The following is a 26,323-nucleotide window of genomic DNA, read 5'->3' on the forward strand; positions in this document are numbered from 1 at the left end:
TTGTAGAAAATACCATCCCACACGGGTCTTAAAACTTATCTACACAATGTTTTTCTAAACAGGAGATGATTTCATATATGTTGTTGGCCTAAACCATTTGGTGTGGAATTCTACATATCATATACCACATATCAAGATCAGGCTGGTAAAGCTATAAATGTGGACTTCGTAAGGGACCATTGGTTGGATTTTGAAAGCTTGCGTAACCAAAATTTTTAAAAACAGAGTTTGATTTTGGTATACGAAAAGCAAACATATAGAAATACATTTGATTAATGCATATATCACATGGACTTGTCTTGTTTTTTTTATATATATTTGGTGTGTTGTCTTTCTAATAACATCCAATGAGAGTTTGATGGATGAGACAGATAAGAGTTTTTGGATGAACAGTATCTTTAGTTTTAGGGGTACTCGAGGTCTTTGATTCTTTTGCTTGCTTGCATCAGCTATGTATGTGTCCATAGTCACTCCCTCTTTGTCAATATCCATCTTCTCAACTCTCCTTCACTTTCTCCTTGTCTGTTCTCTTGTAATCTATTAGTAAATGAATTGAAAATTAATCTTAACATAACATAATCACTGATATGGTATAACATTATCACTAATATAACATAATCTTAGCATAACATAACCACTAACATAACATAACATTAATCTTAAGATTAATCTTAACATAATCTGAACAAACCATTCAATCACTAATATGGTATCCTAAATAAGTGTTACGGAATCTTAGCTATCCGATTACTATATCGACTGACTAATCTAGATCCTGAATACATGTAATCTTAATAATTTAGTGACTAATCTTTAACTATCATAACTAGTTATGGTATATCATAACTAAGTCATGACTTGTTACGGAATCTTGCTATTCAACTACTATGCGTTTTGGTCACCATGGGATCGTTTGAAGTCGTTATATTGAATTCATATACTTTATATAATTTTTGCACAGCATTTGTTCAGTTTAAATATCATTTGTTACAAAACACATTTACATAATAAATGGGGTTAATTTTTTTTAGTGATGGTTATGATATGAGAAATTAAAATAAATTTTATAATAATAAAAAATTACTAGATTACAACAAAATAATTTTTTGTCTTCCTTCCTTCAGGCAATAGACTTGACATTAAAAGAAATTACTAGATTACAATTTAATTGTTTATTCCAATTATTAAATAAATTTTAATTTTATGCAATTTAATTTATTGGAGTATAACTAAAATTTTTATCTTAAAAAGGTAAATTATATCTAATATATATTTTAATTAGTTTTTATAATAATAAAAAAATAACAAAAACATTTATAAAAAACTAAACAAGTAATAAAATTTCACAAATTTTGTTTTCTGTATTTAGTTAGTTTTCCTTATTTCCTTAAATATGTACATTAATATTTGGAAACATATCTTTTTTATAATTAATTTTCCAATGTTGTTGATACGTGTCCAAATCTGCATCTATCATCGACAATTTCTGGGTTATTCATGGTTAGTATATATATACCTTGAGTGACAAGGAAATTCGTATCTCCAAACAATTCCTGTAAGGTTTTCTTCTTACTTGTCTCGACATCGGCTTTATACGTTCTCGCAAGGCTTTATCTTTTCTTCTTATTTGGGTTTGCAGTTCCGGATATGGACATGATCAGTCTACTTCCAGATGACTTGCTATTGCGATTACTGTGGCTTCTTCCAACAAAAGACGTCATGGCCACAATGCTTGTCTCGAAAAGGTGGCAGTCTCTTTGGTGTTTAGTGTCAAGGATTGAGCTCGATGATCTCAAGTATCATAATGATGATGCCGACTATAAGAGCTTCACAGAGTTTGCTTACAGGACTTTGATGAAAAACAAGTCGCCGATTCTAAATTGTTTGGTTCTCTACCTTGGTCCTAAGTGTCACCCTGTGGATGTTGGGATATGGATCGATACTGCGATTTCTCGCCGCATGCGTCGGCTCATAGTTATAATCCGGCCAGGGCCACCAGTCAATTTGCCGAGTAGCCTATACACATGTGAAACATTAGAGGACTTAAGGATCGCAAATTGCCTTTTTTCGGATGTTTTTTGCAGCCTTCCGTTTCTCAAGAGTTTGTCTCTTAAGATGATGGGTTACACATGTCTTCATAAGCTTTTACACGGCTGTCCTAATCTTCAGTTTCTTCGAATGTCGGCTGTGATAGACGAAGAACACGAGGGTGAAGACATCACTATCGCTTTGCCTTGTTTACGACATTTAGATTTATGGGACTCGAGAGACAAGAGCAAGGGCGGTGTGTATATATGATAGAATGCCCTCGCCTTGAGTACCTTAAGATTGTCGATGATGTTGTCTACGACTCTCGTCGAATTGAGAATATGCCCAATTTGAACGAGGCGCATGTTGACATCACTCAAGGAGTTACTCACAGGTTTCTGAGAGCTCTTGCTTCAACCCGCCGCCTTTATTTATGTGTATCACTACACTCAGAGGTCCCTAGTATGGTCATCTGCTTCTATCGGCTTGTTCATCTCGAGCTAAGTACATGTGCGCAAGGTTGGTGGGAGCTTCTCACTCAAATGCTCCAAAATTCTCCCAAACTAGCATCTCTCAAACTCACTGATGAACATGAGCTTCATTTTCCTAGTGAAGAAACTCCAGATTGTTGGAAGCAGCCGAGTTCTATTCCCGACAGTCTTGAAACTTTCGCATGGATCGGTAACAAAGGCAGACGAGGAGATTCAGAGGTGGCGAACTTCATCATAAGGAATGCTACACGTTTGAAGACTGCAACTTTCTTGCCACAATCCAATGATGTTGAAGCCAAATATAAGATGCTCAAGGACTTGGTATCTCTGACTACGCCTTCAATTCCGTGTCAGCTTCTTTTCGACTGAAAAATTACACAAGAAACAGCAGAACAAGTGCAAGACAAAACTGACTCTCTTTATCTCTCTCTTATTTTGGTTGTCCTTTAAAGGTTTAAGAATATTCTAAATGTAAATCGCAGGCTCACAAAAATTTTTGTATAAAAGGAAACATATTCAAAGACACCTACCTGCTTAAGCTTTGGTCATTGCACAAAGCGTTCCCAAAACGTTCGTGGATTCCACTTGTGAATCTCCCTGTTCTTCTAGGAGCAACCGCAATTATGCCTGCAACCGCGGTGAACTACAATTCGTGGATATTGGTCGGGACGATATTCAACTTGTTTGTAATTCCGGTACCGGAAAATTTGGTGGCAGAGGTATAACTACGTTCTGTCAGCGGCTATGGACGGATGGACGCCGGTGTAGCTTTCATGGCGGTTTTGTTGTACTTCTCGGTGGGGATGGACGCCGGGAGCAGGCCAGATTCTTGAAGTAAGCAAGGAGAGGGCCAGCAATAGGCAAAGTATCGAGAGGGAAGTCGTCTAGAAATTGACGAAGCGTCTGTTGGGCAGAAGCAGTAATAGCGTGAGCGTGTTGCCCACATCGAAGACATTGAATCCAAAACAACACGGCAAAGTAAAGGCGGATGATGTATGGGTGATACTCGGCGCAGTCGCGCAGAAAGTAGGAATTACCAACGAGCAGCTCATTCATGTGATGGATAATGAAATCCATAAAGAGGGCGCTCGGAGTGTAAGACGAGTTAGCCTTACGAGCATTGTAGTTAACTTTCAAGCCTATGTAAGGCTTGACCATATCGGAAGACGCACTGGGAATGAAGCCAGAAGAAGCGTCAGCCACGCTCTTAGGAGCAGGAGGATGTTGGTGGGGGGGCAGCGGAAAAGACAGGCTTCATAATAACTTCAGACACTGAAGAAGTAGAAGAGTCGGGCTTCTTTAGGATTTAAGGGATCGAGGGAGTCGACACCACCAACGAATAAGCTTCTATAAACCCAATTTTAATCCTAAACCGATGTAAAAATCAAATCCAAAACCGAAGTGGAAATAAACCGGATTTATTTATATCAACCCGAACCGGAACAAATTACCGGTTTAGCCGCGTGTGTCTTCTTCGTGTGAATCGATGGAGTTGGGATCCAGACGAATCTACACGACGATGCCGTCGAAGCTCCGATCCTCACTTCTTCCACGTATTCTACTCCTTTCTCTCCTCTTACTCCTCTTCTATTCCTTACTCCTTCTCCGCCGTCCGATCGCTTCTTCGAACCTCGTCTCTCCTCCGCCGTGCGATCTCTTCTCCGGCCGATGGGTCTTCGATCCAGAAACTCCGAAACCGTTGTACGACGATACTTGTCCTTTCCACAGAAACGCTTGGAATTGTTTACGGAACAAGCGAGAGAACATGGACGTTATCAATTCATGGAGATGGGTGCCTAATGGTTGCGGGTTGAGTCGAATTGACCCGACCCGGTTTCTAACGATGATGAGGAACAAGAATGTTGGGTTTGTTGGGGATTCTCTGAATGAGAACTTGTTGGTTTCGTTCTTGTGTATACTTAGAGTGGCTGATCCGAGTGCTGTGAAGTGGAAGAAGAAAAAAGCTTGGCGTGGAGCTTACTTCCCTAAGTTCAATGTCACTGTTGCTTATCACAGAGCTGTTCTCCTCTCTAAGTATCAGTAAGATTGAAATCTAGTATATTATTAGTTCTTTTGATTAGATATTGAATTCAGTCTTAGGATTTTGGGTTTTAGATTACCAAATTGTAGGCTTGATATGTGGTTTTTTGCACAATGTCTTAGAATCTTGTGAGGAAATTCAGATTACTTCTTCAGTTTACTGGTCATTACTGAATTATGAAGCTCTTAGAGTTGAAAGTTGAAAGCATAATGTATGTGTTCTTTTTATATGTTGAATTTAGTTCTTCTAAACTGATATGATAAAAGGTGGCAGCCGAAGTCCTCTGCGGAAGCCAATCAAGATGGAGTGAAAGGAACATATCGAGTTGATGTTGACGTTCCTGCAAATGAGTGGATCAATGTCACTAGCTTCTATGATGTTCTCATTTTTAACTCTGGCCATTGGTAAATTAATTATCTCCTTAACTTTGTGCATAATGCTTGTAACTTTGTGGAGAAATTATTCAGAGTAGTTGGATGTGGTTTTTGGGTTTAGGTGGGGTTACGATAAGTTTCCTAAAGAGACACCTCTAGTCTTCTATCGAAAGGGAAAGCCGATAAATCCTCCTCTTGATATATTGCAAGGATTTGAAGTAGTTCTTCAACATATGGTTTCTTATATCCAAAGAGAAGTACCAGAAAAGACCCTCAAGTTCTGGCGTTTGCAATCACCAAGGCACTTTTATGGTGGTGATTGGAACCAGAATGGAAGTTGTTTACTCGAGAAACCACTCGAAGAAAACCAGGTATGCCAACGAGCTTAACCGAGCTAGTCCTTGCTTCTTTCTCTGGATTCTCCTGAAAGATTACGGATAATATTCTTTACTGATTGAATATATTTGCATTCTGATATAAAAATGATGCTGATGCTAAGACCTAGACAGCTTGACTTGTGGTTTGATCCCAGGAACAATGGAGTGAACAAAGAAGCAAGAAGGATTAACCAAATCATCAAGAATGAGTTGCAAACCAAAAAGATAAAGTTACTTGATCTGACCCATCTAAGTGAATTCAGAGCAGATGCTCATCCAGCTATCTGGTTAGGGAAGCAAGACGCGGTGGCAATATGGGGACAAGACTGTATGCATTGGTGCCTACCTGGCGTTCCGGACACATGGGTCGATATCTTATCAGAACTGATCCTCACTAACTTTTAAACAGAGTGAAGAAAGACCCTGTCAGAGTCTGAGAACAGAGAGACTTGCTTGGGCATATTGAAACCTCAAACGTCGGAAAGGTTCCACCTTTTGAACTGTAAATGATTCATATTTTGATGAAATTTTGTAGTAAGATTTCTTTGTTCCTTATTTCAAGACACACCTTCACAAAGCACAAACATTTAAATTGCATAGAGTTGCTTGTAAATGACTGTTTCCATGAAGTTAATATCTTCCTAATTGGTGGTGTTGAAACTAACTGCAAAGAAGCTCTAATATCTCGAAAGGTTCCACCTTTGGACTTAAAACTAAGGAATACGTCGATGTCCCAAAGGCTCAATCTTTAAGAGAATAAAATTAGACGATAAAAATACTAAATTTAAGGATTTGGGACACAGAGGGCAGAAGAGAGAGATAGAGAGAGAAGGAAGAAGCAGAAGAAGATGTCGCTGAGATTACTTCATCTTCTTCCCCAAAAGACTTGCTTTTCTCGGAATCTCGAATATCAACAGCAAAGGTTGACCCGGCCCGTAACCCGAATTCAGTGCACAAGGAGAGACGATGAAGACGACGAAATCATCAGCAACATGCGGCTAAGGAGGCCCAAGAGGAAGAAGAAGATTATGAGCGATTCGGAGCTTGCGAAAGATTTGGCTAGAGAAATCGGGAAGGCGAACACGGCCTCGGAACAGAGACGAGAAGCGATGAAGAAGAGCGGTGAGATTCTTTGGGGAGAGTTTTGTAAGCATATGGGTTTGAAAGAAGATGAGATGAGGATCAAATGGAGGAAGATTGAAGAAGAAGAGAGATTGAGTCTTGTTAGAGAGTTTGTGGATGAATGGGCTGGAGATTTTCAGCCTTTATCTGTTAGATCTGTTAAGGAAATGGTTGAACTCGAGTGTTTTGATTCTGACAAAACAATCGATTCTCCTTCTTCAATGTCTTCGTTTTCTGGGTTGTTTCCTGGATTGAAGAGAATCATTGGTTTTGAGTAGAAAGAATCTCCTTCAATGTTCTGTTTTTTTCATAGTCTATGTTTCGTTTGTCTGATCAGTTTCGTTAAGGCATTTCATAGTACATTTGTGTCTTGACCTGAGAATAAGACTGATACTGCAACATGTTTGTAGATTTGTGAAACCCAAATCTTTGTTATGTGATATACAAAACAGAGAGAATTGCTAATTGGTAATGAATGATTTTGAGACAAGAAAGCAGTAAGTGGGATATATTTTGCAAGCACTCTTCTTGTCTTTGGTTAGTAGAGAAGAGAAACAAAATACACTAGCTACTTGGGGTCTAGGCATAAAGATATTTTATTCATACTAGTTGTGTAACATATATAACATATCGTATCACATAAGATCCTTAAACATCGATCAAACCCTATATTTTAGCTATAACAAAAGTATATAAAATTTGAACATTTATATAATAGTTGTTGAATCGAGAATCGCCACAATGTTCCTTCCGTGCTGAGACATACGCAAGAGATCAAGAAAAGGACTCAACTTCAACATCCTAACGAGACCCAAAAACAAATCAACCCTGCCCTTCCGCCGCGTGACGCTCAACGCCTTTTTCACGACATAATTCCCAAACTCATGCCGAGCCAGTCTCGACAACGTGAATCCACCACAATCCATAAGATTACTCACGACCAAATCTAGAGCTATCAACGATCCAAACTCAAGAACCTGCTCCACGATGTAGCTACCACGTTTCTCAGACGAAAGCTCAACGTAGTAACCGTAGAGCCGAAACGCTACACGGTCCGTGCATTCCAAGTCACGCAAGTTAAGCACGTGTTGTACCACAAAGTTTCCTGAATCGTCCATGCTTAGCCAATCAGCGTTATCCGCTACTTCGTAAAGTAACGCATGTCTGAAGATACCGTTTGACGCGTTTATCATTTGGTTAAGTGCGATACACCCGATTACATCGCTCGCTAAGTAAAGAGCGTCACGGAGAGTGCGACTAACCAATACCAAGCTCCTCGAGACTCTGAAAGCGGTTAACGCAACGAGATAGCTATATTTCCCAGTCATAATATCAATGAACCTATGCACGATAGCGTTCAATAAGATTTCGTCCGTCTCTTGAAATTTTCCCAAGAGTCTCTTAACGCGTCTTGATCCTTCTCTATCATTTATAATCTCGAAAAAGTAATCGGATTGTGACGTTAACATTGACACAAACCTACGAAGCTCGTTTCCGTTGTTCCTAGAGATAATATCGTTAAACTCCTTGGGACCTTCTTCTCCTTCCATGGATGTGAGTAACGTATGTAAACGCATGCGAAGCTGTAGAAGATTATAGTTTTGTCTAGACATCGTACGAGAATTTTGTTTGGAATCGTTCTGTATGTTAAAATAAGTTACAATAGTGAATTGATTACCATGACTAGGTTAGGTGTGTGATTTTAGGAGAATATGAATGTAGAGATTGATTTATATGATCAGGTGTTTTACTTGTTAGAATTTGACTTGAGAGATTCTTTGTAGGAAAAGGAAATTATATCGAGATTATCATCATTAGATAATTTTTAAAAATTAATATCAACAACTAGAGAAAATCTTTTTTTTTTTTTTTTAATGAGGGAACGTGGGAGTAATATCCAAGTCAGCCGTTAGTTAATTTTTTTTTTTTGAGGAAACAAAGATAATAATAAATCTTCATTGAAGAATTCCAAACTACGCTTTAGATTTAAAACTTATCGTTTACAAGAAAAAAATAAAATAAAATTGAAAAACAAAACTTACACAAGAAATTATTGAATTAATGGAAAAACAAATAAATTAGAGGAAAAAACAAAACTTACGAAAACCGACTTGTTTTTTTTGTTTTGTTTTGTTTGTTTTGTTCACTTATTGATTAATTCAAACAATTATTGACAAGAATACCCTTCCGCATGGTATATCGAAAATTCGGAATTCTCAGAAAACCACGGTGGAGTTTATCCCATTTCCCATGGATGTTGACGGAGAAGGTGACCGTGGTAAAAACCCTAGAATCATGGAGAGGGATTCAGATTCGCTCAAGGATCAGATCACAGAGCCTTCATGGTTTACCCCCAAAAAGTAATTTTTACTCCATTGTATGCATTTTGTTTTCTCAGGTCCAAAAATATCCTAACTTTTCGCAAAAATTGGGCGATATGTTTGAAAGAAGAAATCTTTTATAGTTGATGGTGTGAATGGAGTACTGTAGTGTGAAAAACAATTCTGTTTTCGCTTGAAATCGTCGTCTAATTGGTTTTGGTTCTATTTAAGGAAGTTCTGTAACATTTGTGATGAACAAAAAAAAATGTCTTATCTTTTTTTTTTGTTTTAATTTGCTTATAGTCAAATTTAGTATTCTGTAATTCTTGTGCTTATTATGTGGTTTATCTCTGGCAGGCTTCTCGTTGTGTTTTGTGTTGTCAACTTAATCAATTATATAGATCGAGGAGCTATAGCAAGTAATGGTATCAATGGGAGTCGTGGTACTTGCACCTCAACTGGTACATGTTCATCTGGCACCGGAATTCAGTAAGTTCCCCTTTTGTTTGCTATCCATTACTACTGTTCAAATTATAGTATGTGACTTTAATCAAACTTTAATTTAAGCTAGAGGTGGTACGGGAGCTGATCATCTATCCATATTTTGTGAAAACATATGATCATCTGAGAATATTGGTATTGGGTTTTCTTTGTTGTTAGTCATAATGCCCATGGTTGTACTTCACAGGGGGGATTTCAACTTGAGCAATTTTGAAGATGGAGTTCTGTCATCTGCTTTCATGGTTGGGCTTCTTGTAGCCTCTCCTATATTTGCTTCACTAGCAAAGAGGTGTGAACTGGATTCCCCAAACTTCTGAGTGCAAAGGCACCAATTTTATTGAATTTGCATCTACATTTCATTATCTTTCTGTTATGTGTTCCAGTGTTAATCCGTTTAGACTTATCGGGGTTGGATTATCCATCTGGACTCTCGCTGTGCTTGGCTGCGGTCTTTCGTTTGATTTTTGGTCCATCACAATCTGTCGCATGTAGGTGTAGTTTCTATTAGCTTTTCATCTATTTCTTTCATATTACATTTCCAAAATCATCTTCATCTCCATTTTACACCTTATTCAGGTTTGTTGGTGTTGGTGAGGCATCATTTGTCAGTCTCGCTGCCCCATATATCGACGATAATGCTCCACATGATCAGGTAGTTGCTTCTGGACTATATTTTCTCTCTCGATCCATGGTTTAGGGAAGGATGGTAATTAATTTTCTATAGGAAGGAATCTGATTATTCACAAGGCACTTTTGTTTTTGTTTGAACCAGAAATCAGCGTGGCTTGCTTTATTCTACATGTGCATTCCGGCAGGCTATGCTTTTGGCTATGTATATGGTGGACTGGTGAGTCATTTTTGTTATTCATGTCATGATTTTCTGATTATATGGTTCGGGTTTACACCGCCTTTCAGTGATCTCTTTCTGTTTTCTTGTAGGTGGGGAATGTCCTTCCTTGGCGTGCAGCATTTTGGGGAGAAGCAATACTTATGCTTCCTTTTGCTGTTCTAGGTTTTGTTATCAAACCCTTGCATTTGAAAGGTGCGTGTTTGAAGTACCCTATGTCCCTGTGGAGTTGGGCTATTTCTAATGTAACTTGTATCTTCAGGTTTCGCTCCAGATGATACAGGGAAAACCCGGACAGATAACTTAAACGTCTTGCCAGTCAGCTATGGGTTTTCATCTGTCCTGAAAGATTTGAAATTGCTTTTGGTTGATAAGGTTTATGTTACAAACATTCTTGGTAACCATTTTTCCTTCTCGTGTGTTAAAAGTATATTTGTCATTGTATGATTTATCGATTACCTGTAACTGTTTCTTTCTTTTTCGCAGGGTATATTGCTTACAACTTTGTTTTAGGTGCATATTCATATTGGGGGCCAAAGGCTGGTTATAACATATACAAGATGGTAAAATATTACCAGAGCTTATTTGTTTCCATGTGTAGAAGTATATCACTTGATGCCTTTATCCCATTGCAGGAAAACGCTGATCTGATATTTGGAGGGGTTACAGTTATATGCGGAATCGTTGGCACATTATCAGGAGGAGTGATTCTAGATTACATGGATGCTACAATTTCAAATGCTTTCAAGGTAAGATCCTTAACTTGAAAGACAAATTATCCTCACATAGATTCCACATTCCGAACATAAATTCTACCACTTATGATCTTGGAAAACTAGTACTTGATCGCCTATTTCTGTATTTTGCAGCTTCTTTCAGTTTCAACATTTATAGGAGCACTATTTTGCTTTTCTGCTTTCTGTTTCAAGAGCTTGTATGCATTTTTAGCTTTTTTTGCTATTGGTGAACTTCTCATCTTTGCCACACAGGTAATCTCGGTTTCCACCATTCATAAACTTACTTGATTCTGTTATGTTATACAAATTCTATTTCTTCTGATTTATTTCATGTTGTATAGGGTCCTGTGAATTTCGTAGTTCTCCATTGTGTCAAACCAAGTTTGAGACCACTAGCAATGGCGATGTCTACTGTCTCTATCCATATCTTTGGAGATGTACCTTCCTCACCACTCGTCGGAGTTCTTCAGGTTTGGTTTCTTAGTTATATCTACAAAATCTTGATTCACAAATCCAGTGTCTTAATCAAATTAAGCTTCAGATGAATGCAATTTTTCATCTAGATTAGTTTGAACCATCACTGTATCCGACTTCTCTATGTTCTCATTTTGCCTCATGCAGGACCATGTGAACAATTGGAGAGTAACTGCTCTTGTTCTTACATTCGTTCTCTTTCCAGCTGCTGCAATTTGGTCCATAGGTACGGTTTTTTAGCCACACCAGGAACTCAAAATTCATAATGTGGTAGTAATGAATAATGATTTGTTGCGTTTGTGACTCTACAGGGATTTTCCTGAATAGTGTGGACAGATATAATGAAGATTCCGAGCCTGATGTCGTGACCAGAGAAGAATCAACCGTTGCACCTCTTCTTGAGGTAGCATGAGAACCCTCAAATGTAACTGTTGAGAATTTTATGGTATATTCTCATCTTTTTTTTATCAAACTTGTACAAAAGAAATGTGCATGAAACATATATGATTACCTTTATTTGTATACCTTGTTCCTCTCTACAGAAACTTAGTTGTTTAGTTAAGTTTTCAGATTCAGACTGATATGTCTAAGTCACAACTCAGTTCAGGAACATAATTATGATATCTTGATGTTATTTCTCATTCGTACGATCAGCTAAAAAGCATCTCAATTGTTCAAATTTCATCAAAAAAGAAGAAAAAGTTGTCACTCAAGGATTAGAACATTGCTCAGATTATCTAGAAACTGTTTCAGAAAAGTGAAAGTTCTCCAGGAGAAACTGATCTCTTGAAGTTTAGCCCATGATTCATTCGTCTCATGGATGATCTTCAAAGCGTAATCCTATAAACACAAAAACCAGAATAAGCTCTTTAGAATCTGTAAACCAAATAGGAAAAGAGTCGATAAGGATATTACTTTGTTTGCTGGTTTGTTTCCAAGGCCAAACTTGTTAGCAAGCTTCCCATCTGGGATCTTGTAGTCTCTAAACCAATCTCTGATAGCTGTAAGAGTACCCTGAAAGGGAGAGCAACATATCGAGTCAGAAAACAAAAGTCCATTAAGAAATGAATTCTTGATTCTTTGAGATCATACCGGGAAATGCATCTCGACATCATCAACATCAAATCGCAACGATCTTCCAGTCGAGCTCTCCTTCATCAATCATAGCCAAAGCAGCTAAAGGCTTCACCTTTAGAACCTCACCAGTCTTCCTTTGACTTTCACCAATCTCAACAACATCAACTACAAAAGAACAGATACGAAACCAAAATAAGCTAAGCTCAGAGCATGAAAACCATCCAGAAATCCATAAACCTACCAGGATCATTATCTCCAAAAGCACCTTCAACCTCAGAGTTTGCCAGAGTTGGATCTTCCCATGTTTGTGGAAACAATCCATAGTTCCATTTTATGTTGTAACTATGTAACCAAAAACAAGAAAATCCTGTTAGCTACTCAAATCATCACAAGATGATGCCAATGCCAAAAACTGGTTCAACTCTTTTTTTATTCTTACGGATAATATCTGAGCTTCCCTTTCTTAGTGTCTTGTTTAATAGGAGTGAAAGCTTCATCAGTAGCAACCTCCATTTTAGCTCTGGACTCTTTAGGGATTTCCACGATTCATTACATTACACTGCTTTTTAGTTACATTTTTTTTATTCCCGTATCCAAAACTTTTGAATCAGAACAGATACTGAAGTTAATTACCCTCTTCATATCGAGATCAGTTACGGATACAAAGATGCACAAATCCCTACAATACATACACAGTCTGTACTGGCAAGTAGATACAACCAATATTTCTAATAAAGTTTCTAATTTGTTGAGGTCTAACGTAATGGTTTCGTGGTGTAGTCGGTTATCACGTCAGTCTAACACACTGAAGGTCTCCGGTTCGAACCCGGGCGAAGCCATTTTCTTTTTTGTTTTTAAGGGACTGCCCTTTTTTTTGGTTTGACATGGTCTATACCGTTTCATCCAACTTAAGAAGTTGTTTGTAGCCCGATGCAATATCTTTCTTGGTCCTGCCTGCTCCTCTTTCAAACAGAGGATAACGCCGCACAACTTGGACTTAATTGACATTCTGACAGGCCTAGCCCAATAAGCTAACTCTCTGCCTTTTATTTTTCAGTAACCCTAATTTTTGATAATCAGATAAATTTCCCATTATTGTTCATCTGTCTCAGTCTGTGTCCATGGGAACCACTAGAGATTTCTACCGTAAGATGATCTCTCACTCTTGCTCGAATTGTTGTTGGTCTACATTTATATATTGGGGTTGTACGTAGTAATTTTCGATCTGTCAATTTTTAAAAAATGTAACGGAGGATTTTGACTTCTTTGTCTCTGTTTTGTTTTGGTTTGTGTGTGTGTCTCTCTAACTAATCTAGATCTCTCCGTTGATGTACAACTACTATTAATTATTATTCCAGGAACTAAATATGACAGAGTTCACTACATGTCAGTTCACACTCTTCTCTGGGCATTGAGAGAGCAAAATATGCGAGCCAATTTGATTATACTCTCAAAAAACTTGGGAAAAGACGAGCAGTTCACAAGTCTTATCGAAGCTATCAAGAAAAAAAGTGATTACAATATTGTCTTCCATGATCCTACCAGCATATTAGATAACAGTGGAACCCCTGTTGTCGTCGAGCAAATCAAATACGCGCGGAAGATACCGCTGCAGTACTTGTAAGTCTATAATCAAGGAAGCCGAAAGTAGCTCCCGAAACCAATAAGATCTCAAGAAAGACAAATTAAGAGGCCAATAAGTTAGTATTCATCTTTTGGTTTTGTTTAACTTGAAAGCCTCCATTGAGATTTAGTCCGTGTATTTTAAAATTATGCATGTGGGCGATCATGTTGTTGTTGATCCAAGCTATAATTAAGCTCAGTTGCATAGTCTCACTACTATAAGAGGATTTTATATTGATTAAATTGGGTTCGATGAAATATAATTTCATCTGTCAGTTCACGTATCGCAATTCCTAACTCTTCTAAATAAATCTGGTGTCTCTGAAACAGGCTAGGGCTTGACATAGCAAAGAGAATGAGATAAACAGATAACAAAAAAATATAATGGACCTAGAGCAGTAGAATCCTAGTTTATATTATAGACCTTGCCACACGGGTATGATCACAATCTTAGTGCTCATACGGACATGATGGTGTGTAGAATAAAAAAAAACAAATTAATTTTGGTTGAAGACTCAAAACAATACAGGCGTTGTCCATAAAATATTATTTTCAATAAAGATCGTATTTCATTTTTTTGTTTTAGGTGAAGAAAGACTAAATGATCGAAACCAAAGAGAATCAATCACAGATATAACATAAAACACACAAGTACGTACATCACATAAAACACAAAAGTACATTTTGCTTCCTAGCTAGTTGGTAACAGCATCAGAATCACACCACGCTTCAGCTTATATCGTCAACGCGCTTCCACTTCTCTTGTGATGGTAGGCTCTCACAAAGCCTAATCAAAAGCCATTCTGAGCTTTCAGTAGAAGATAGCACTTTAGATGTGATAAGAGAATTTTCATACCGTCGAAACGCAAACCCTCAATAGCACCGACCGTCTTCGAGTCTTCCTTGAGTTTTTTTGAGAGTATAATCAAATTGGACGTTTGAACACTGGAAAATGCCCACAAAAGAATGTCCAATAACATCTTATGAACTCTAGCATATCCATGCGCCTCAGCAACTATACAAATCAACGGAGAGCTAGCTAGATTAGAGATCACATCATGTCCGTAGTAAAGAGAAAGAGAGGAGGGATTAGGTAAAGGAGGAATTCATATTCACACTACGTACCTTCGGGTACGAAATTTAAACTGATTCCGGCAGCCTCATATTTATCTATGATCACTTCTTGTTTCGTGGCCGTTTTCTCATCTTCGACGTCGTACAACCGGATTGACACAGAACCATTACAACAACCCTGTTCATCAAGAGCTGATTTGATCATCCTACAAATCAAATCAGGATCAGATTCAGTAGGCATTGGGAAATCCACCACGTCCCAGAACACACCTGTGTCACCCTCTGCCCACCACGATATCAAAAAGTTCAATTACAATCCATTAAATGTTTTACTATGAGAGAACAGATCAAAAATAATCTTCTATATATAGACGAAGCGTACAAGTTCGAGCCGAGCAAGATACAGAGAGGGATCTTACTGGCGTGTACACCGTCCCAGTAAGGATTCTTGACGGGAGACATGGTTTCCATGAAGAGACGATGAAGAGACTTCTCGCAACAATAAAACCTTTTTAAATTAGGGTTTAGTTCAGATAGTATTTTATTGGGCTGGGCCTTGTAGATATCAGTTAGGCCCTGTTGTCCAAATCATTGCGCGGCGGCGTCACACTAGTTTATTCCTGGATTGTCTGGAACCGAGGATTGATTGTACAAGAGAAGGGGTCTCACTCATATTAGATTTCACCACTAAAGGATGATGATCTCTTGTTTGTTGACGACGACATCTAAACATTTGCTAAATGGTTTCGTGGTGTAGTTGGTTATCACGTCAGTCTAACACACTGAAGGTCTCCGGTTCGAACCCGGGCGAAGCCATTCTTTTTTTGTTTTTTCAATTAACGCAAATTTACTTTAGTTATCTACACGACGTCGTTAAGTAATGTTATTATATTAAATTAAACCGTTTTCGTGCCAGACTCACCAAGCACCAACCACGTAACACAAATTGTTTGATCTCGCGCCACATCACTCTCTTCATTCTGATTGGTTAATACTCTCCACGTCATCATCTCTTTCCTTCCGTGAGAAACAAAAACAAACACGCCATTTTTAAATGACTCTCCAGAACCATCTACGTCCTTCTTATTCTTATTCATGCGTACTAACTTCAGACCACTACAAACACAGCAAATCCCAAATTTGGGTTCCTTCTAATATTGCGCAATCAAAACCTCAAATTTTGTTTTATTCTTTGTGATCATTCTCTCTCGCAAATCGCAATTAGTCTCGTAATCATATACATCTCCAGGAGGGTTTAGTCTTTTTTTTTTTTTTTTTCTAAGGCGTGGGCTTTGATTTCTATTTACTTTGGTCAAATGGGTTACAGAGCATTGGTTTGTGTTGTTGCAGCTCTGTTTCTGATCTTATTCACGATTGTTCCATATTCTACAGCTTTGATTTCGTCTCCTGAGTCTAATCCTCCTTACCCTAAAGCTATCTCGGTAAGAAATTTACCATCTTTTTATCGAGTTTTATAGCTTTTGATTGAAGAAAGTTTCATTTTTGGTGGGTAATCAAATAGAGTTTGCTTCTCTTGAAAAATTCTGCTTTTTTGATAGGATTTGAAAGAATCAATTGTAAAAGGATTCGGATTTCAATCGGAGGAAGTGAAGATTTCTGGTTTTGATGTAAGGGATGCATTGGTAGGTCATGCTGTTTCATACGAGTTTGATCTTGAAATCGACAACAAAGTGCTTCCCTTTAGGCTTCTTGAAGATGTTAACCGATGGGAATACGTGGATCTCCCTATTTTCCAAACCATTGATTCCACGGATGAGAATGGTTTAGTTCCTATGAAGAACAAGGAGTCTGGTGATGTCTTACCTGTTTTAGCTCCGTTTCAACTTGCTGGTCCCATGGAACTTTGGATCCAAGATGCTAACAATATGCGCCTTTCTTTGCCTGTAAGTTGAAAGACTTTTTTCCATTGAACAAAAATGGAATTGGTTTTTGTTTATTGATTTTTATGTCAATGTGTCATGCAGTATGATGTGGATGCTGGTGTTTTGAAGAAAGTTATATTAGCAGATGGTGCTGTTGTAACTGTGAAAGGAGCTAGATCTGTTAGTTTGCGTCATCCGATTGATTTGCCGCTTCCCTTGAATCAAAGCTCCAATGAGTTTGCATCTGGAATTTTGTCTTTAGCTGAACAGCTTCGACGTGCTTCAAGTGATCAGGAAACTCCACTTCTTTCTCTGCGCATTGTTGGTCCTAATTCTCTTGCATCAACTTCACAATCTCCTGACAACAAACTCAAACTTAAGCGTCTTGCTCCAGGACTTGTGGAACTATCTTCCATGTCTAAAGGCAGAAGCAGTCTCTCCACAGTTGACGAAGCCATGACTACTGTTCTTACCCCAAGAGAGTTTACAACCATGTGGCCAATTACCTCCATCAATGGCTCCAACGCTAACTTACTCGGATTTGAGAAGCTATTGACCTCTGTTTTGGGTCCTAAAGCCCAGGAAAAAGGTTCCTTTAAGGTGTTGAAAGCGGATGTGGGAGCTCAAACGTATATGAAGATTGGTTTTGGTGTAGAAAAGAAGCTCAAGGAAGCAGATATTGAAGGTTTAAGGTATCCAGAGTGGAGAACAAAGCCTGAGACAATGAGAATGCATTTTGAGGTTCTTGCTAAAGTTGATGGAGAGAAAGTTATCCCAGAGAACATAATGCGAGTTGATCCGATACCAATGGAGGATACAGTTGCACAAAATGTGATTGCAGGAAATGTAACTATGTCGATACCAATGGAGGATACGTTTCAGCCTCCTCCAAGCCCTTTCACCTTGTAAATCATGTGGACATAATATATAGTTCATATATTATGAAAAAAATTCAAGCTTTTGGCCTTTGTCTTTCTTGTACATTACTACTCACCATATCGCACAAGAAGTGTATGCTATAAACTTCCCCCTTGTAATTATTCCTTTTTGATAAATTCAGTACATACATACTGTAATTGGCGACTTTTTAGTTGTTTAATTTGATCTTTGCCTCTTTGGGTGTCTGATAATGGAATCGTTAAATCCATGGATAAATGTAGATGATGACATAAAATATGGGGACTAAACTGAAAAGTATGACATTAATATAGACTTATGGGCCTAAAATAATATTTCAAAGCCCATATGAATTGTGTTTAGTTCAACTCCATGGGCATTCATTACTCCTTAAAGCCCATGTATAAAATATGCTATCACCTCCGTCGTCTAGTCGCCGAGACTCTTACGTCGGAAGTGTGACCGGGACTAACGTGACGAGCGCGATGGGAGAAGACGGAGCGCGTGGTTGGATTCGTGGTGACGAGACAGCGAAGCAGATGTTATCAAGGGTTCTCAAAGACCGTACATTCCTGCTTCTCCCGCCACTTCACCGTGTGCCATTACGCGCCGGGAACGTAGTCGAGGTCACCGGCGCATCTCCGTCTGCGAAAACTCAGATCCTGATTCAAGCTGCGATCACTTGTATTCTTCCAAAGACGTGGAACGGGATTCACTATGGAGGATTAGGGAAACTTGTTTTGTTCCTCGATTTGGATTGCCGTTTTGATGTACTCCGTTTATCTCAGATGCTCAAGCACCGTCTTCTTCAAGCTAACCGTATGAAATTTCTCAAACTCTTCCCTTCGTCTTAGTGTCTTACTTTTCTTTGGATTTTGCAGTCAAGTATTTCATGTTCATGAAATTGAGCTTATCTCAGTCATATAGGCTTTGGTAGTGTGATGTGTGGTAGTTTAAGTTTTTTGTTTAGTTTAGTGTTAAAGTATGTCATATAAATCGAAAAGGGTTGAATGAAGTTCTTTCAGCTTATCAGGATTAGGCAATGGGGCATGGTGGCAACTTGAAGAGTCAAACGTTAGAAATTGCAGATCTGCACATGAGAAGTCAAACACTGCGTTTGATGAGGAGTTATATGTTTCATGCATGAAAAGGTTTCTGTATGTTCGCTGCTATGATAGTCTTGAACTTTTGTCCTGTCTCAAGGTAGTGTTTTGTGTTTGGAAGTATCAATTGTGTGGTTTGGGTTTGATTATTGGACCCTGTTAATAAGTTTGTATCATTATGCCACTGTGTTGCAGACATTGGATTATCGGATCCGACAACAGGAATCGTGTGGTAGTCAAGTCGGAGTGCTTATGATTGACAGGTTTGTCTTACAATCTGCTGGTTTCTTATTCGGTTAGATCTACATATGTTATTCTCTTCTAAGATGATTCCTTTCAGGACCATTCCAAAAAAAAAATTATTCGCTACATGCTGAAACTAATCCATCATAAGTTAGAAAATGTATACATGGATGGCGCTATTATTGATGCCATGTGGCTAGATAACCTAGTTTAAAGTTACTCTCGCAGATGCATACTAGGGTTTTATACACGCTAGTGATGCTGCTATCTAGCAAGCGGACAGGAAGAATTGGGCTAACTATTTTGCAATCTTTTCACCAGCATTGGTGCTTCCACTGGACTGATCGTCTGTCGTCATTGTTGGCATTGGAGACACAGAACAGGTTAGATATCTACATAATGACAGTTTAAAGGAGATTCTGGTTATAGTCTAATCTTTTTGAAGCTGCTTAGTTTAAAGTATGGAATCTAAAGAATCGATATGGTTTATCAATGTAAAGAGACAGCTTTTCTATTACTATTCAAGTTAGGTTTCTTTAGTTAGATCCTGTCTTTAGCTTATTTAATTCAACATGTTGGAGAGTTTGAGGAACTTCAAGTTTGGTGCTTAATATGTGAGACTTATATATATGCTATCTAGGAAAAGTCTCTCTCTTACGAATGTGGTGGAGACGATAGTGCAAGAGATGAAGAAGCTACTGCAGGTGCATTCACTTGTAGTGATTGCCACTAAAGCTACAATTTACGAAGAGAAGTACCCAACAAATGAGAATAATCGGTTAGTTGGTTTGACCACACACTTTGTTTACGGCTTCCTTTATGTTGTTATAGTCGCTGCATCTCTAACTTTCTGGAAATTTCAGTAAGTTCTCCTCAAACGATGAGTTTTCAGGGAATGCTGCAAGTAAAGCTCAGCAACCTCCATTTCGTGAATTCATGCCTTCTTCTTGGCAGGTAATTTTTCAGATGTGAACTCTTAAAAGTCTTTTGTTGGAACGCTTTGCATTGCTTACACACAACCATTTCAAGATCTGCAAAATTTTATCGATTGTTTCAAAAAACGATCCTTCCTCACTTACCCTCCTTTATGGTCATTGCAGGCATTTGTGACACATAAGTTAATCATACGAAAATCAGGTTAGAATAGTTTTGTTTTAGTTTTCGCTTTCTCTTATGTCTTCCTTTGTATAACATTACAACCAAAGATTACTTTCTTGTGCAGCTGATCATCAGTCTTTGCAAACAGGACAAGAAAGTTTGTCGGCATATTCACTTGAATGGTTACAACCACAACTTAGCAGCATAGACAAATTCATAGTAGACGGTGTAAGTAAAAACTTATCACAAGCATTGCAAGTCTAGTGAAACGATTTTACTCTAAACCATTACTCACAATTTTGTCTTGCTTCATTGTCTCATGCAGTCTGGTATTGTCATTGTCTCGTGACTTAGAATTCTTCTATTCAGGTATTCGTCCAACCTGTCTCTCTCTTTCTCTTAGAGACTCACATAATTACTAATACACATGCTTGTGATGTGTAGTCTGTAGAAACCATAAACCATTGTGAGTTCAAAGTAGCTAATAGCTGAGCGGTATGCAGCAAGTCGCCAAATGTAAAGTTATATTTTTTATATCAGAAAGAAGAAAAATAAGGACAGCAAAAGTTGAATCTTTAAAGGTAAAATTTGTCTTTCTATTTTTATCTTTACTTGATTAGGTTATTTTTACAATATTTGGGTAACCTTATCTTAGATATAAAAAGAAAGAAAATCATACTTACACACGTTTTGGAATTGAATTGGATTGTAATATCTTTCTAAATATATTTCATGATTTTGACATCAAAGTCTTTGGAATTGCAACTGCACGTGTTAATGTTATACCTCATTGTTAGAAAAAATCATACTTTCCTTTTAACTTTTACCTTCCTACAAACTTGAAAGTGATTCTTAATGGGACATCACTACAGGCCTTAGCACTAGGAGGGAGTCGTGTTACATTTTTCGACATCAAAATTATTATGTAAGAATTTTGCTTGTGGACTCTGTACAGTCATCAGTCTTTGGTGGTTACTTTCTTTTTTCCAGAAATTATATCTCGTTTTCACCGCATTTATCTTCTTCTTCTTTTTTTTGGAGTAAAACGATAAGTACATATTTTAGCTGATAAGAGAGTCTTCAGTCTTGTCTCATATTATATATGTTTTATCTCCATCTTTAAGGATAATTAATTAGTATGATAAACTTGGATTTAGGAATCATTATTGTTTTATGTAATAATTAGGTTTTACAAGGAGTGGGAGTAGTCAAATATCTCTTGGATACTTGATGAGATAAAACAATAGTAACAAACTTGTATCATATATTTTTAAATATGAGAATCATATTCATAGGACTTCCACTAAAAAGCTTATAAGTGTTAGATATGATGTGTGATGTGGAACTAGAAAAATCTATCCTTCTTTTTTAGATTGCGTGGATTTGATCCTCCATAGGTATTCTTCATATTTATCCTTTTTCTCGCTTTTTTAAAAGTAATATAGTGATTAGTGTGTCAGATAGATTATGAATTTACTAGTTTAGTTATGTACTTTTGTTTCCAAAAACATGTATTTTTTTACATCTATCGAAACCGTAATTTGGTTGAGCATTTCTTCGTAGTCTATAAATTAGGAGATGTGTAGTATTTTTTCAGCTGAAATTAACTCGATAAAATAGAAATTAAACGTATACAGAAAGTAAAACGGGTTTTACTTGTATCGTTTTAAAGAGACGTGGCTTCATAAGAAACTAACAATTTTGCGAACTCAGGTGTCTTTATCTTCTTATCTCCTAATTTTAAGTAGCATCAATAAAGATAACTACTAATGTTATTTGCCCAAAAAAAAAAAAAAAAAACTACTAATGTTATTACCAAAAACCGATATGGTGTTTTAGAGTGAAATGAAAGATCAGGAGAGCAAATTCGCAAGTAAAAATAAATATGGGGCATGATGTGGGTATGAAAGGTTTTGATTTTGACTCTTGCCTAACTTTCTATTTGTTTGATATGGTTACCTCTAATTTGTCTATCCACACAAATAATTGAGCTGAAACTATATCCAATCTCCTCCTTTCCTCTCTCGCACACACCCATTAGTTAAAATTTTGATTAAAATAAGACTTAACAATTATTTTAAAAAGTTTGATTTGATTCATTGCTTGTTTTGTTTTTTAATTGTTTGTACCAACTTCATACTTCTCCATTATTAAACACCACGTAGTCCCTGTTAATAGTTACACATTTTCTTCTCACTTCTCCATTATAAAATTTTATCTATTTGTTTGTTTGTGGTAAGTCTTATCTTTGCGAATTGCTATTAACCAAAACTAATAATTCGGCTGATACTTTATAGAGAGGGTTTAAAAAAAACAGCTTGTATTGGTAAATGTATATAAATAACAGTTTGTATTAGAATTTAAGTTTTGCCTTGATCGGTCATATAAAAAACTATGTTCAGTTATTAACAAAATTATAATGGTATTTTTCCTGTAAAATGTTATTTTTTTGATTATTGTATTTAATTATTTTTTTTGTTTGTTAAAGATTATTGTATTTAATTTATATACGTAAAAATCCTATGTATATCTGAGATGTGATCCGAGACGAGACTGGTACCCGTACCACTAAGGCCTAAGCTTATGACCCCATTTGTTTAGATCTTAGTCTATTTATTTTTGGTGTCTTTTAAGCAATCTAATCAGAATTTGTTGATTTTATGTTTTGTTCTCAATCTAATAAATGCAAGTTCTTGCTAAAATCAAAATAGTGAATTACTTTAGAAAACATATGTATGAATAATCCATGATCGTCCAGTTTGTATTACATGTAATCGAATTCACTCCGTTGTATGTTGGGTATACTTTTTGAAGTCCATCACTAAATACCCACCTTTAGTAGCTTTCGATATGTTTTTTAGTGGATTAATAAAAATGCAAGCAATAACATACTGTATATGGGAATAACATCGCATATATGCTCTAATTAGGCTAATGAGAATACATAATTTAATATTAAGGTCGATTAAGTTAATGAGGATTGAGGACAAACAAACTATAAAAAAGAAGACTAAGATCTTTAGATCACGCGTGTGTGTGTGTGTGGGGGGGCATGTGCGTGCGTAAGCGTAAGCAATAGATCATCCAAAACGTGACTTATGTGGGTTTGACCATTTTACCCTTTTATAAAGAATAATAATATTAAGAAATTTGATGTTCACATTTTGTTATATACATATTTTAGAAAATTAAACTTTTAAAAACCTTTGGAGAAATCTGAAGCAAAGTTGAGGAGCACCTACACACTCCTCCTCCTTCTCCTATTCATTGGGGCTGCCTACTACTCCCATGCTCTTCTTCTTCTTCTTCTTTTTTTAGTTGATCTGATGAATTGCTTTGTAAGTTTATTTTTTATAAAAATAAATATTGACGGTGAAAACAATAGTTTACAAAAACAAAAAACAAAAAAAAACAGTGAAAACAATAATAGACTTAATAGTAATAGTAATAGCAATAACAAGTAGTCAATTATTTTAAGCAAGTAAAATAGTAATGAGGTCAATTATATTAAGAGAGAAGTGGGTCCAAAAAAGAAAAAAAATCAGTTGAAGTCTCAATCTTTAGGAAGTGTTTGAGTTTGTGTGGATCTCAATTTTATAACAAAAGCCATTGATTGCTACTTGAGGGAGACTGCATATGAGAAAAGATTGATCAATTTTAAAGTTTTCTTCAATATACAAGTAATGAACACACACACACACACACACACATATATATAGGGGTTAATTACTTGGATGAAGGTTGCCTTTGCCTCCAAGGCACCCATTTCTTTTAAAAGAGAATTATTTGATATAGTTATCGATCTCACGAGGATGTATGTGATGTGAACTCAAGTGTGTTAGTTTTTAATTGCTTAAACATGCATTACTTTGTTTGTTTTATTACACATCTTAGTTCGAATACGACTATTTATAGTTTATATTTAAAGAAAAACCGTCATGTGTATTATTAAATACGGACTATATATTATATACCTTACAAATGGTTTAAGATACATGTCTTCAATAGCTAAAATTTGTAACACATAGATATTCAGTTGTGTTTAAATTATAAAAATTCGTTTAGGTAGATATTATCGGCCAAATTATATATACATGCATGGAACATGCTTCAACTACATTTTTTTATTTTATTTTAATTAATGACCTTCAACAACGTTACATATTAATAATAGTTATTTGAAAGTATATGTAAATATTAATAGCAATACTTTACAAAAATGTTTGTAATAATACGATGATAAGAGTATTGATATTATGTCAATACTTTACAAACGTTATCTTAATCGAGCTTGTGAGGTTATCTGGCGGCGATAGTAAACTATATGAAACCTTGTTCCACGAATATAGATATAATATTATTTGGTGTTATGGTCAGCAATTATATGATAGTTTAGCGTTTGTATTTGAGAATTTAAGTATCGTATATGATCCAAAATGTTTTTATCCACTGCTGTTTTTTTCGAACGAATTTTATTTTAATACTTGAATGTATTTATATAGGGTTATATATCATATAGTATAAAAAATACCATCAAAATTTCAAGTGTATAAAAGAAAAAAAAATAGGGTTACTAAATAGATGGGTACAAAGAAGGTACAAAACTCAAAATGAAGGCAAAGAGAGAGAGAGAGAGAGAGAGAGAGAGAGAGAGAGAGAGAGAGAGAGAGAGAGTTGGAGCCCACAAAGGCTATGGTTGACGACCAAACCCATTTTCATGTGCGCCACGTGGAATACTGCGGTGTGCATGATCTCAGCATGAAGTGTCATCATCACTCCTCGTCCTCATCGTCCTCGACCTCTCTCAATTTTTTGGTTTGTACCCAAATTTTATTGTTTCTGGCGTAAACTGTGGACTACATTATATACTATGATATAGCAATCTAACCGTTAAAACGAAGAAACCTACTAATGGCCTTAATCTATATATGGCATTTAATTATGGTGCTTAATTTACAAATCGAAGTAGATTTAGCATCCTAGATAAAAAAAATAGTGCATGTGCTATCGTTTGTTTGCTTAAGAGCTTGATTATTTATTTTTTTAAATGCTTGTCTTTTATTCTGTGTATATATAGTAGTAGTATACATTAAGGTACTTCGGGTTTCTTAATGAAGTATTTTAAATCAAGCTAGTACTAATATTTCACCACAATAATTAGCAGCTATCAATACGAAAGCAAGCAAATATACATATGTGCTCTGACTTGACATACACTCATTAATTCATACAGAAAAGGAATTATTAATGACGACCCCAGGTGATAAAAAAGCCGACTAATTAAGAAAATACAAATTTGTCTGCGTCCCCCACGAATACTCTCCACCACGATTTAGAGGGGAAGTATATGTAGAGTTAGTGCTACTTTTAAAAAAATTTACCTTAACTTATATTACTAAATATACAAATTGGGAATGAATCGACTTAAAAATAGAAAAAAAATACAGAAATAGTATATAGGAAGAAGAAATAAGAAGAAGAAGTGGATAAGAATCTTCTTCTTAGTGGTGGAAGATGAAGGAGAAAGAAAGATACTCACCCTTTTGCGTGGAAGTATCCAATCTCTCTCTCTCGTTTCCGCCCACCTCTTTCTTTTTTTTTTTGTTTAGTCAATTAATTAGTAATTTTTTCACATGTATAATCTTTTTGTTCAATCTTTCTGTTTCCATATATTAAAAATATTTAAAACTTATTAACAAAAAATATGTATCCAAAACTAGGTTCTAACCCGTTTCAGCATAAATCTTTATATATTTGTTTATACATATATATACATGTATCATGTTAATTACCACAAAATATGTCAACAAGAAAGTTCTAACTATTGAAAAATTGAACAATAAGAAAAAGTTATAAACAAGAACTAAAATCACAAAAAAAAAATTAATAATAACAAAAACCACATCTTGTAAATATGTTGCCTTTTTACTGTCTCTAAGTCATTGTGCTGTATTCATAGTCTAGTGATAGGTCAATTGTTAATTTACTATAGACAAAAAAGGGTATTAGATA

General features: G+C 36.4%; 7 protein-coding genes, 1 long non-coding RNA gene, 2 other non-coding genes and 3 pseudogenes across 24 annotated transcripts; 9 read left to right on the forward strand and 4 right to left on the reverse strand.

Annotated features, from left to right (window-relative positions):
- The first annotated feature begins 1,531 nt into the window (after positions 1-1,531).
- LOC104763665 (F-box/FBD/LRR-repeat protein At4g26340 pseudogene) lies at positions 1,532-3,067 on the forward strand (annotated as a pseudogene).
- A 223-nt stretch (positions 3,068-3,290) lies between these two features.
- LOC147923162 (IAA-leucine resistant 2-like) lies at positions 3,291-3,677 on the reverse strand. Its single transcript, XM_087497928.1, has one exon. It carries the CDS (start codon positions 3,675-3,677, stop codon positions 3,291-3,293), a length of 387 nt encoding a protein of 128 aa, XP_087354054.1.
- A 296-nt stretch (positions 3,678-3,973) lies between these two features.
- On the forward strand, positions 3,974-5,956 carry LOC104762604 (protein trichome birefringence-like 12). Of its 4 annotated transcripts, none has more exons than XM_010485928.3 (4): positions 3,974-4,559; positions 4,827-4,964; positions 5,056-5,305; positions 5,444-5,956. In XM_010485928.3, exons 1-4 carry the CDS (start codon positions 4,006-4,008, stop codon positions 5,714-5,716), a joined length of 1,215 nt encoding a protein of 404 aa, XP_010484230.1. In that variant the 5' UTR covers positions 3,974-4,005; the 3' UTR covers positions 5,717-5,956. The 4 variants fall into 4 exon arrangements, 2 of the variants coding, with proteins under 2 accessions (XP_010484230.1, XP_010484231.1); XR_015589272.1 differs by having other exon boundaries at positions 3,977-4,559; positions 4,834-4,964; positions 5,467-5,956; XR_015589271.1 differs by having other exon boundaries at positions 3,991-4,559; positions 4,834-4,964.
- Positions 5,957-6,050: 94 nt separating this feature from the next.
- On the forward strand, positions 6,051-6,927 carry LOC104762606 (uncharacterized). The gene has a single exon (XM_010485930.2). It carries the CDS (start codon positions 6,160-6,162, stop codon positions 6,709-6,711), a length of 552 nt encoding a protein of 183 aa, XP_010484232.1. The 5' UTR covers positions 6,051-6,159; the 3' UTR covers positions 6,712-6,927.
- Positions 6,928-7,140: 213 nt separating this feature from the next.
- LOC104763666 (pumilio homolog 18 pseudogene) lies at positions 7,141-8,046 on the reverse strand (annotated as a pseudogene).
- A 402-nt stretch (positions 8,047-8,448) lies between these two features.
- On the forward strand, positions 8,449-11,954 carry LOC104762607 (putative sphingolipid transporter spinster homolog 2). The gene is made up of 14 exons (XM_087499987.1): positions 8,449-8,793; positions 9,112-9,243; positions 9,443-9,544; positions 9,639-9,743; positions 9,832-9,907; positions 10,028-10,102; positions 10,195-10,297; positions 10,365-10,499; positions 10,589-10,665; positions 10,738-10,851; positions 10,972-11,091; positions 11,181-11,309; positions 11,461-11,539; positions 11,625-11,954. Exons 1-14 carry the CDS (start codon positions 8,684-8,686, stop codon positions 11,723-11,725), a joined length of 1,458 nt encoding a protein of 485 aa, XP_087356113.1. The 5' UTR covers positions 8,449-8,683; the 3' UTR covers positions 11,726-11,954.
- On the reverse strand, positions 11,926-13,398 carry LOC147923163 (soluble inorganic pyrophosphatase 6, chloroplastic-like; annotated as a pseudogene). The gene is made up of 7 exons (XR_015588293.1): positions 13,286-13,398; positions 13,024-13,069; positions 12,830-12,936; positions 12,632-12,732; positions 12,406-12,555; positions 12,229-12,327; positions 11,926-12,153 (listed from the first exon to the last, which is right to left on the reverse strand). The product of XR_015588293.1 is annotated as a soluble inorganic pyrophosphatase 6, chloroplastic-like (transcript).
- On the forward strand, positions 13,156-13,229 carry TRNAV-AAC (transfer RNA valine (anticodon AAC)). Its single transcript has one exon. It is a non-coding gene; the product is annotated as a tRNA-Val (tRNA).
- An 84-nt stretch (positions 13,399-13,482) lies between the features above and the next one.
- LOC147923164 (uncharacterized) lies at positions 13,483-14,220 on the forward strand. Its single transcript, XR_015588456.1, has 2 exons — positions 13,483-13,536; positions 13,749-14,220. It is a non-coding gene; the product is annotated as an uncharacterized LOC147923164 (long non-coding RNA).
- Positions 14,221-14,615: 395 nt separating this feature from the next.
- Positions 14,616-15,609, reverse strand: LOC109130581 (uncharacterized). Of its 3 annotated transcripts, none has more exons than XM_087499989.1 (4): positions 15,507-15,609; positions 15,139-15,369; positions 14,870-15,028; positions 14,616-14,800 (listed from the first exon to the last, which is right to left on the reverse strand). In XM_087499989.1, the coding sequence occupies exons 1-4, from the start codon at positions 15,556-15,558 to the stop codon at positions 14,748-14,750; spliced, it is 495 nt and encodes a 164-aa protein (XP_087356115.1). In that variant the 5' UTR covers positions 15,559-15,609; the 3' UTR covers positions 14,616-14,747. The 3 variants fall into 3 exon arrangements, with proteins under 3 accessions (XP_087356115.1, XP_087356114.1, XP_087356116.1); XM_087499988.1 differs by having other exon boundaries at positions 14,616-14,816; XM_087499990.1 differs by having other exon boundaries at positions 15,470-15,573.
- A 220-nt stretch (positions 15,610-15,829) lies between these two features.
- TRNAV-AAC (transfer RNA valine (anticodon AAC)) lies at positions 15,830-15,903 on the forward strand. The gene has a single exon. It is a non-coding gene; the product is annotated as a tRNA-Val (tRNA).
- Positions 15,904-16,109: 206 nt separating this feature from the next.
- On the forward strand, positions 16,110-18,046 carry LOC104762608 (protein TUNICAMYCIN INDUCED 1). The gene is made up of 3 exons (XM_010485933.3): positions 16,110-16,529; positions 16,647-16,991; positions 17,073-18,046. Exons 1-3 carry the CDS (start codon positions 16,404-16,406, stop codon positions 17,877-17,879), a joined length of 1,278 nt encoding a protein of 425 aa, XP_010484235.2. The 5' UTR covers positions 16,110-16,403; the 3' UTR covers positions 17,880-18,046.
- A 218-nt stretch (positions 18,047-18,264) lies between these two features.
- Positions 18,265-20,898, forward strand: LOC104762610 (DNA repair protein XRCC2 homolog). Of its 9 annotated transcripts, none has more exons than XR_015589276.1 (10): positions 18,265-18,686; positions 18,901-19,070; positions 19,166-19,233; positions 19,535-19,596; positions 19,854-19,991; positions 20,077-20,167; positions 20,314-20,350; positions 20,436-20,539; positions 20,637-20,680; positions 20,756-20,898. XR_015589276.1 is itself a non-coding variant. In XM_087499991.1 (10 exons), the coding sequence occupies exons 1-9, from the start codon at positions 18,278-18,280 to the stop codon at positions 20,658-20,660; spliced, it is 1,137 nt and encodes a 378-aa protein (XP_087356117.1). In that variant the 5' UTR covers positions 18,269-18,277; the 3' UTR covers positions 20,661-20,680; positions 20,756-20,898. The 9 variants fall into 9 exon arrangements, 1 of the variants encoding a protein (XP_087356117.1); XR_015589277.1 differs by having other exon boundaries at positions 20,106-20,167; XM_087499991.1 differs by having other exon boundaries at positions 18,269-18,686; positions 19,501-19,596.
- Positions 20,899-26,323: the final 5,425 nt, after the last annotated feature.

This window comes from Camelina sativa, chromosome 18, assembly GCF_030686135.1.
Source record: "Camelina sativa cultivar CO46 ecotype springtype chromosome 18, ASM3068613v1".
Taxonomy (NCBI): Eukaryota; Viridiplantae; Streptophyta; class Magnoliopsida; order Brassicales; family Brassicaceae; genus Camelina; species Camelina sativa.

Coding starts and splice junctions, on each gene's coding strand:
- LOC104762604 (XM_010485928.3), top strand. CDS start 4,006: ATGGAGTTGGGATCCAGACGAATCTACACGACGATGCCGTCGAAGCTC. Junction 4,560..4,826: donor GTTCTCCTCTCTAAGTATCA/GTAAGATTGAAA, acceptor ATATGATAAAAG/GTGGCAGCCGAAGTCCTCTG. Junction 4,965..5,055: donor ATTTTTAACTCTGGCCATTG/GTAAATTAATTA, acceptor TTTTGGGTTTAG/GTGGGGTTACGATAAGTTTC.
- LOC147923162 (XM_087497928.1), bottom strand. CDS start 3,677: ATGGTCAAGCCTTACATAGGCTTGAAAGTTAACTACAATGCTCGTAAG.
- LOC104762608 (XM_010485933.3), top strand. CDS start 16,404: ATGGGTTACAGAGCATTGGTTTGTGTTGTTGCAGCTCTGTTTCTGATC. Junction 16,530..16,646: donor CTTACCCTAAAGCTATCTCG/GTAAGAAATTTA, acceptor CTTTTTTGATAG/GATTTGAAAGAATCAATTGT. Junction 16,992..17,072: donor ATATGCGCCTTTCTTTGCCT/GTAAGTTGAAAG, acceptor TGTGTCATGCAG/TATGATGTGGATGCTGGTGT.
- LOC109130581 (XM_087499988.1), bottom strand. CDS start 15,558: ATGGAAACCATGTCTCCCGTCAAGAATCCTTACTGGGACGGTGTACAC. Junction 15,029..15,138: donor TTTAAATTTCGTACCCGAAG/GTACGTAGTGTG, acceptor TGATTTGTATAG/TTGCTGAGGCGCATGGATAT. Junction 14,817..14,869: donor TGAGGGTTTGCGTTTCGACG/GTATGAAAATTC, acceptor CTGAAAGCTCAG/AATGGCTTTTGATTAGGCTT.
- LOC104762606 (XM_010485930.2), top strand. CDS start 6,160: ATGTCGCTGAGATTACTTCATCTTCTTCCCCAAAAGACTTGCTTTTCT.
- LOC104762610 (XM_087499991.1), top strand. CDS start 18,278: ATGCTATCACCTCCGTCGTCTAGTCGCCGAGACTCTTACGTCGGAAGT. Junction 19,071..19,165: donor AACTTTTGTCCTGTCTCAAG/GTAGTGTTTTGT, acceptor ACTGTGTTGCAG/ACATTGGATTATCGGATCCG. Junction 19,597..19,853: donor GCATTGGAGACACAGAACAG/GTTAGATATCTA, acceptor TATGCTATCTAG/GAAAAGTCTCTCTCTTACGA.
- LOC104762607 (XM_087499987.1), top strand. CDS start 8,684: ATGGATGTTGACGGAGAAGGTGACCGTGGTAAAAACCCTAGAATCATG. Junction 10,298..10,364: donor CAAACCCTTGCATTTGAAAG/GTGCGTGTTTGA, acceptor TTGTATCTTCAG/GTTTCGCTCCAGATGATACA. Junction 11,310..11,460: donor CACTCGTCGGAGTTCTTCAG/GTTTGGTTTCTT, acceptor TGCCTCATGCAG/GACCATGTGAACAATTGGAG.